This window comes from Cyprinus carpio, chromosome B20, assembly GCF_018340385.1.
Source record: "Cyprinus carpio isolate SPL01 chromosome B20, ASM1834038v1, whole genome shotgun sequence".
Classification (NCBI taxonomy): Eukaryota; Metazoa; Chordata; class Actinopteri; order Cypriniformes; family Cyprinidae; genus Cyprinus; species Cyprinus carpio.
In genome coordinates this window covers 12081258-12090958 of record NC_056616.1, presented here as the reverse complement: position 1 = coordinate 12090958, position 9701 = coordinate 12081258, and the positions used below count along the sequence as shown (strand labels likewise).

The following is a 9701-nucleotide window of genomic DNA, read 5'->3' as shown; positions in this document are numbered from 1 at the left end:
GACATTGATCAATCATTACAAAATGTACAAATTGTCCTAAATGGAAAGGAATGCTGTTTCAAAACCTTCTTAATATATTTTAAATCCCTATTGTTACCCCTTTGCATTCCAATATTCTGTTAGTATATCATAACAGAGATATAGCGTTAACTTTAAAAGAACTATGCTTTTTTGCGTGAGATTGCTACATTGAGGTAAACATTTATTGAACTCTACTACAAATCTAGTGCAAATATTCATTTATACATACAAATAAAATACATACGAGTAAATATAATCGTGTTGGCAGAGCTGTGGTAGAGATATTTTGTGGTCACAAAAGAGTAACATGGCAATGCAGAGAAAACATCAAATGCTGAAACATCTGGTGAGAGTCACATTTATTTACTTTAGCACTTTAAAAGTACCATCAGACCAGTGATCATCATGTGTCCTGGAGAGTATGAATTTGTCTCTCCTCATTATATTCAGCAAGTCCCAACCTAAAACATGGCTCTTCCCTCAACATCCACTCATCTGCATTGAATTCTGGAAAGAAAAATGAAATCTCTCTCTTGGCAGATTCAATTGAATCTGAAAGAAAGAAAATAAGAAAATGCTGAAACTTTAGAATAGAAGAATGTATTGTTTATTTTTATTTTTTCTATTTAAAATAGTTAAGAAATTTGTCTTTATTTTATAAAATCAGTGTTATAGTCTAGAATTTATTTAGAGTTTAAAAACAAACACTCATTAGGCATTTTCTAGAAAGGTTATTAACCGTTTTGATATTTAGTTGAGCTAGTCTATTTAGCTAGTTAAAGGAACAGTTGACCCAAAGATGAATTTTTTTGCTAAAACTGTACTCATCCTCAGGCCATCCAAGTTGTATATGAGTTTGTTTCTTCATCAGAACAAATTTGGAGAAACGTAGCGTTACATCACTTGCTCACCAATGGATGCTCTGCAGTGAATGGGTGCCGTCAGAGTGAGAGTCCAAACAGCTGATAAAAACATCACAATAATCCACAAGTAATCAACACAAGTACATCAATTAATATCTCAAGAAGTGAAAAGCTGCATGTTTGTAAGAAACAAATCTATGATTAAGATGTTTTGAACTTTAAACCGTTGCTTCCATACTTGAGGAAGCATCGTGGCCTAATGGTTAGAGTTTGACTCCTAACCCTAAGGTTGTGGGTTCGAGTCTCAGGCCGGCAATACCACGACTGAGGTGCCCTTGAGCAAGGCATGAAACCCCAACTGCTTCCCGGGCGCCGCAGCATAAATGGCTGCCCACTGCTCCGGGTGTGTGTTCATGCTGTGTGTGTGTTCACTGCTGTGTGTGTGCACTTTGGATGGGTTAAAAATGCAGAGCACAAATTCTGAGTATGGGTCACCATACTTGGCTGTATGTCACGTCACTTTCACTTTTTTGTGTTTAGTGATGTTTGTTTTTGTCCTTAAGCAAGAGTTTAAAGTTAAAACGCCTTAATGATGGATTTGTTTTTTTACAAACATGTAGCTTTTTACTTCACAAGATGTTAATTGATGGATTGGAGTCATGTGGAGTACTTGTGGATTACCGTGATGTTTTTATCAGCTGTTTGGACTCTTATTCTGACGGCACCCATTCACTGCAGAGGATCCATTGGTGAGCAAGTGAACTAATGCTCCATTTCTCCAAATCTGTTGTGATGAAGAAACAAACTCATCTACATCTTGGATGGCCTGAGGATGAGTACAGTTTTAGCAAATTTTCATTTTTGGGTGAACTATTTCTTTAACTGTTTTGAAGTTTTGAAAAGTGTTACTCCACCTGAACCATGAGTAGTGTTTCTGGTGTCAGTCAGCCCATATTGGCCTCGCAGGGTGTCTGGTGAAGTGAAGCGAGCTCTAAACACTTTTGTTGGACCCATCATCCCCCTCCAGTGAGTGATAGCATCTTCCCTGGCTAGGATGTACGCTCTCATTGGGCCACTGTTGTGGGAATAGAAGTAAACAGCAGTATTACACAGGGAGCTGTGACAACCTCGTGTCCGCTCAGATGGATAAACAGAATTGAATCCAAAAGCAAAATGTTATTTTTTTTAATTTTTTTTTTTATGACGTTAATTGTACAAACAAGCCTAGTCACAAAAGATGAGCAGTACTGCCTTAGAGGCACTGCTGGAACACAAATGGAACTAAAAGCTTAGAAATAATCAGCTGCTTATTTTTAAATGACTCTGACATAGAATAAAAGACACGGTCAGTTCGAGCGGTCCGCTAATGTTTTATCTTTCACACACAAAGACATGTTCTGAGGACAGGGTGCCATGGTAACATCAGCCTCACTGTCTAAACTGGATCAACCGCTACATTAACAACCAGTACTGATGTCCCTCTCCACAGATGAGAGATCATATATCTGCATTAATTATTCCTTTCGAGAGGAAGTGCAGTGGTACAGCATCTGTAGTTTTACATTAATTTAAAATACACACAACCACTTAAAAGTTTTGGTTCAGTAACATTTTTGATGTTTTGAAAAAAAATCTTGCTCACCAAGGCTGCATTTAATAAAAAAAAAATACAGTAATATTGTAAAAAACAACCATTTTCTCTTTTCATAATTTTAAAATGTAATTTATTTCTGCATGGTAAAGCTGAATTTTTTTCAGCAGCCCTCAGTGTCACATGATCAGACCTTAATCTTACTGACCCCAAAGTTTTGAATGCTAGCGTATATTAATATTAAGCAGAACAAAAAGCTAAATAAAATGCATCCATTCTTTCTGAATGCAGTGATTTAAATGCCTTTGATGAATAGTGTCTGTGAACCTGAAGGATAATCAGCTAAGAGGGTAATTTGCGGATAAGCTGTTGTCAAGACTCGTGAAGCTACAAGGGGTTACATGGTTAACCTTTGACTTCAATAAATGCATGTCCAGTCAAATAACACACTGTTTCAAGAATTTCTACAGCAGTTGTTCCTCCTGGAACCATGAACAGGTTTTACCAGGAACGTTATCAGGAAATAGCTGAGATGTTAATGGTGTACACACATAATGAATTCTCAACGTATGAAGCCACGTGCAACTGAACAGATAAAACAGGATCGAATAGAAACAGTCACTATTCACACAAAACTAGGACCCAAAACAACTGAAGATCTGAACCAACCAAATGCATGAATGTTGTAGTAGCAAGGTTATTATAGAACCTAAACCTAAAAGCATAAAAACCTTATGTTACCTGAAATAATTTTTTTGTTTGAAATAAAACAGGTATTAACTGAAATAAATATAAATAAATAAATAAATAAATAGTATACATACATACAAGCACCATTTCTCATTTTCATTTAACTTGATGTAAAATAATGAAAAACAAATCTGATAAAATATGATAAAATTAATAAACTATACTGACATAAAAATATCAATAAAAATTATACAAAATTACTAAATCTTACTAAAATTAAAATGAAACATATGAGGGGACTTTATAGCAGTAATACTATTCAGCACTCTCACACACTTACATTCTCCTTTCACATACATACATTTCTACTATCACACACATACATTCTCCGTTCACATACTTATATTCTTGCTTTCACACACAAACATTCTCCTTTTACATACATAAGTACTCTCACACACATACATTCTCCTTTCACTTACATGCATTTCTACTCTCTCACACACATACATTCTCCTTGCACATACATAAAATTTTCTAACTTTTTTTTGGTATCCATTACTTCCTGTTTAAGCAGGAAGTCACTCTCAGACCAGGAAATACATGCATAAGACTTGCTCAGCACTTCCTCACAATTATATATATATATATATATATATATATATATATATATATATATATATATATATATATATATATATATATATATATATATATATATTAGATCAATAGCTTACAGCTTCAAATTATTTAATTAATACATACAAATGTATGACCACAATTCTGTATATAAAAATATACATGTGCATATAAACCTGCTACTGGCTCCTTTGCAGAGCCGCCATATGAAATTTTTACTTTTTTTTTTTGTTTGTTTTAAACAAAAACATTAATAGTCTTAAAACTTTTTTATGATTTGTGGGGAAATGACAATAAACATTTACCTTGACATGAATTCAACCAGTCTTTGATAGAAAAAACGTCCTGTAAAAATAAAAACAGTCAGGGAAGATAACCAAAAATAAACCTTTGCATATCTTTTGATTTAACTTTTGGTTTTTGGTTTATGCAGCAGATTTTTGTTGCAATCTGTTAATATGGTCTGAAAAGGCTTTTGCATATATAATACAGACATATGAATGCGAGGCAGCTGCTTTTCTTTGGATGCAGGATATGATAAGCTGGGAGTGAGTAACATGTTCTCTCTCCACATGCTGTGTCAACATTATAACTCCAGGTTGTGTGAAGCCTTTACTATGACTCACCCTGTTTAAAATCACGCATCACATTGACACCCACCCACACATGTGCTTAACCATTCAATCTGTTACAAACACAGACCTCTCTCATTCATCCAGTGGATATTATAGAAAGAAAGATTCTTTTCTACCTGCATGTTCAGCATAAAACCTTTCTGACTCTTCTGTTCTCCACAGCAGATCCTTCTTTCTGACTATAATGAAGTTCTCGAGAATCTTCTGATGAAGAGCCTGAAATTAAAAGAAATTTTATATTCAAATGTTTCCTATGCCCATCTGCATCTCTCAAAACCGAAACTTAATGTCAGTAAATATGTGTTTCTATGCTAATGGAAGCCTCTTGCAGTTTTGCTGTAGGTCTTTTCATTTCATGAAGAGTTATAATCTCCAAAAAGAACAAGGTTACAGACTGAGTAGTGAAAGTACATCTCACTCTAATGAAAACACAAACATTACATTTAAAATGGCTTCAGTTTTCAAACCACGTTGATTGAGGAAATTGTTGCTAATTAAAGGCACCTTTATCTCTTTGAAGCAACAGACAGTGGAAATTAAATCATGCAAGACACTGGCTCGTTTTAATAATAAAGACAAATTATATCGTTTTAAGCCTCCACATATTTTGAATTACAAGACATCTTTCTTCGTTAAAAGGGTAACATTCAGCAGGATGGGTATAGAGGAGACGGGGGCTAGTTATCACACTTGTTACTCCAATGAATATTGCTCAGGAGGATAGGGTTATTTTTATAGCCAGGTAAGTAACTATATGGAGTAAGCCAGAGATCCCAAATGTTTTTGTCAACCAAACCCCTTTTACCTAAAAATCTTTACAAGAAGTAACCCCTAAAACTTGTTGATTTACATGAATACTTCTTATAATATTTCAATTTAATAATTATTTCATTCTTTCAATAATTATGAATTTAAATCTAAATTCTGTTATTCTTTACTTGCCCTCATGTCTCAACCTGAATTCTACCATGGAACATAAAAAAAGATAAGATGATGTCCATCTCTTTTTTTTGCCTGATTTTCTTTCTTTTCTTTTTTTGTCCATACAATGGCAGTCAATGGTTGACAAAAGTGGAAAATTCTTCCAAAAATCGTCTTATGTATTTCACAGGTGGAAAAAGGTCATAAAGGTTTGAAACTTCCTTTAATTACATAATAACAGCATTTTAATTTTTGGGTGATCTACCCATTTAAGATTCTGCATAAACTAATACAACTGCTACAAAATAGCAAAAAAATAAATCAGCTCTCAGAGAAAACACACATTTATGTAGTAATTTGGCTTTATCAAAATCTCAGTTACAAAGATATAGCGCTTTTAACAACAGGTCACAGCCCCACTACTGAATATGAATTTCATTTGCTAATGTCAACGGGGACTCAAAAATAGTGTATCCACGTGATGTATGTAATGCAGACTCCACGTACTTCGTTGCATTTTTCTTTAATTATTTATAGACAGGTGCAGGACAGTGTGCTCTCACCTGCAGAATGAGCGGATGGGCCACAGCATCTGGTTTGACGAGCGCAAGGGTGAGCTGCAGTGCCTTCACACACCGCATGCCTGCGATGCCGCCTTTTAACGTTCCTAAAAGCATTTATTGTCTTATGTTTCCCCGTGATTTGGCTCCGGCTCCATCTGATCAGAATTTAAACGTTAACCAGCGGACCCTAAACACACTTGAATGCTCGTGAACATTTCACAGCTGCAGTTAAGATCATCAATGCGCGAAGCAACGAGATAAATAAATCAATACAGTGTAGGCGATCGACCGAAAAGAGCTTTCGATAGTTCAGCTGGTGTTTAAATTGGTTTTCAAATTGATTTCTCATGAAGAATACAGCTTGATTTCTAAACTGAATGTGCTCCGTGCTGTCGGTTATGCGGGCGCCGCCATCTTGCCCGGAAGTAAACAAAGGAAGTTACAGTGTGCGCAAGTCTCATCTTCTTCTTCTTCTGAATTTTTATGGCGGTTGGCAAACCAGCTTATGGTGCATTACCGCCACCTACCAAACTGGAGTGTGGAGCCCAGACAAGCAAGGAAATGAAGAGAAAAAAAAAAAAAAAAAAAAAAAAATAAATTATCTCGTATAACCCTATGTCTTTAATACATTTAATAATGGCTCTATACTTCTTCCATTGCTCAAAATTACATTCCAAAAAGCTTTGTATATTGTAAGTGTTAATGTCCAATTTTTTCCATTTCTTGAATAAGCAATATTCTTTCATTTTCGTACTGTTGACATGAAAATAAAATATGCTCTATTGTCTCTAATTCATCACAATTTCTACATTTACCTGTTGCATGCTTTCCTATTTTAAAAAGGGAATAATTTAGTCCAGAATGTCCAATTCTAAGACGTGAAATGATAATATCTTCCTTCCTGTTCTTATATACACTTCTTCCATTTCCTACAAGTTGTTGGATGCTATTAAGATGTCTGCCCTTGCTATCAACATCCCATGCTTCTTGCCATTTACTATGAGTGACTTCTTTCACTTTAGCCTGAACCTCTTTTTTACTAAGAGCCACTTGTATGTCAACATCTGCATGATTTAAAGCTTGCTTAGCTAGTTTGTCAGCCACTTCATTAGCCTCTACTCCCACATGAGCAGGGACCCACAGAAACATAATAAGACTAGTATTACTATTTCTCAATAAACTTGCTAGAATATCATAAATAATATCTTGCCTAGTTGATTTTAGTCCACTTGCAAGGCTTGAAAGTGCTGCATAAGAATCAGAACAGATGACTGCTAACCTAGGTTTTACATCCTCCACCCAATGAAGTGCTACCAGAATGGCAATAAGTTCTGCTGTATACACCGATACATTATCAGTTAATCTTTTGCTGATATCACATTGAAATTTAGGGATATGCACTGCAGAAGCAGTTCTTCCAGAGGCAGGATCTTTAGAACCATCTGTGTATATGTGCAACCACGATGTATAGCTTTGATCTATATATTGCTGTGCAATAATGTTCTTGTGGATATCCTTGTCATTGTTAATTTGCTTTTGAATTTGAAAATCAACTAATGGCTTTGGGAATATCCATGGTGGAATATTAGATACAGACACTATTGGGCAAACTTCTAATCCATCAATACCAGCTTCTAATGCTTCCCTGTTAGCAGTCCATCCAAAGCTTTTAATAGTCTTATTCCCATGTTCCCAGCATTCTTTCATAACTCCTTTTACTGAATGACTTTCCTTATGCCCTTTTATATTAACCCAGTAATTCATTCTAAGGTTATACCTTCGCAGGTAAAGAGGAGCTTCTCCAAGTTCTACCTGCAAGGCTGCAATGGGAGATGTTTTGAAGGCACCACAACAAATTCTTAGAGCTTGACTTTGTATAGTTTCAATCTTTTTAAGTAAGGTTTCAGATGCAAATCCATAGATAATACTTCCATAATCCAGGCTTGACCTGATTAATGTACAGTATATTCTTTTCAGTGATATTCTGCAAGCTCCCCATTCAACCCCTGATAAACATCGTAGTATATTAACTCCTGTTTTACACTTCTCTATTAACTTTTTAGCATGAATAGCAAAAGTCAGTCTTTGATCCATCCATACTCCAAGGTATTTAACTGCTGAAACTTGCTCCAGGTCCTGTTTGTATAATTTCAATTTAACAACTGGTATTCTTTTCTTTTTTGTAAAGCAAATAACTTGAGTTTTTGCTACTGACAACCTAAAGCCCCAGTTATTTGCCCAATCTTCAACAGCTTCCACTGATTCTTGTAACTTTTTGAACACACAAATAATATTACGTCCTCTTTTCCAAATTGCCCCATCGTCTGCAAATAATGCCCTACCTATATCACCTTTAAGATTATTAAAAACATCATTTATCATTATATTAAATAACACTGGACTACAAACACTTCCTTGAGGTGTTCCATTATCTATCTTATACAGTATGTCTTGGAATACTCTACTCCTACCCTTACTTGTATTGTTCTTTCAAGAAGAAAGTCCATAATCCAGTTATACATTTTCCCTCCGATCCCCATGCATTTAAGTTTTATTAGAAGGCCCTCCTTCCAAAGCATATCATATGCCTTCTCAATGTCAAAAAAGAACCCCAACCAGAACTTCTTTATTTACTTGAGCTTTTCTGATATCAGCTTCCAAGCTTAACACAGCATCCATTGTATTTCTCCCTTCCCGAAATCCACTTTGGTATGGTGACATAAGTCCTTTACTTTTCCAGAACATAGTTTAGCCTGTATATAATCAATTTCTCCATCAATTTACACAAATTGGAAGTCAAAGCAATTGGTCTATAACCAGTTGGGTTTGATTTATCTTTACCCGGTTTACCTATTGGAACAATTATTCCATGCTTCCAAGAGGGTGGAAGCTTTCCCTCATTCCAAATCCTATTAAACAGACATAAAATCATATTTAAAGATCTGTCAGTCAAATGCTTGATCATTATATAACACACATAGTCTTTTCCAGGAGATGTATGTTTAACTCCACCTAGAGCTCGTTTTAATTCATATAAAGTGAAATCTGTATCTAAAGCGTCTCCAGAAGGATTCCTTTTAATCATCACATCTGGATGCTGATTCTTATTCTGCTCTCTAAGTCTTTTTGCTTCCTCTGATACATTATCATCACTATGAACTCTGACAAACACTTTAGCCAACATTTCAGCTTTTTCATTGTCAGTTACTGCTCTATTATTCCTTCATCATTCTTTAAAACTGGAAGAGTTTGACTTCTATATATTCCACCCATTTTTCTTATTGTCCCCCCACACTTCACTTATATCAACATCATCTCCAGTTGTACTACACCAATCTCTCCAGTATTTCTTTTTAGCAGCACGAACAGTCCTTCTGACCTCAGCTTGTGTTTTCTTATATTTAATAAAATCCTCAAATAAATAAGTTCTTTTAATTTGTCTAAATGCTTTATTTCTGTCCTGTACAGCTTTACTACACTGTTCTGTCCACCAGGGAACTGATTTCCTCTTTCTACTTTGTCCCTTTCTTCCTATTACAGTATCAGCTACATCATACAATACTTTGCAAATCCTATCATTAAATTCATCCACTTCCTCCATTGATTCTGGTTCTATTGCTGTAAGTCCTACCTCACTTAAAAAAGAATATGCTTCCCAATTAGCCTTTTTAAATCTCCATCCTGGAGCAGGCTTCAAATTCTGTTCTAACACACTCATCCCTACCTTACAAATGATAATATAATGATCACTTCCCATACTATTGTCTTCACACACATC

The 9701-nt window shown here is 35.2% G+C and overlaps 1 protein-coding gene across 1 annotated transcript; it reads right to left on the bottom strand.

The window, feature by feature from the left end:
- Window positions 1–363: 363 nt before the first annotated feature.
- Window positions 364–6360, bottom strand: LOC109088423 (nucleoside diphosphate kinase 6). The gene is made up of 5 exons (XM_042746794.1): window positions 5924–6360; window positions 4556–4655; window positions 4110–4149; window positions 1799–1959; window positions 364–573 (listed from the first exon to the last, which is right to left on the bottom strand). Exons 1-5 carry the CDS (start codon window positions 6035–6037, stop codon window positions 425–427), a joined length of 564 nt encoding a protein of 187 aa, XP_042602728.1. The 5' UTR covers window positions 6038–6360; the 3' UTR covers window positions 364–424.
- Window positions 6361–9701: the final 3341 nt, after the last annotated feature.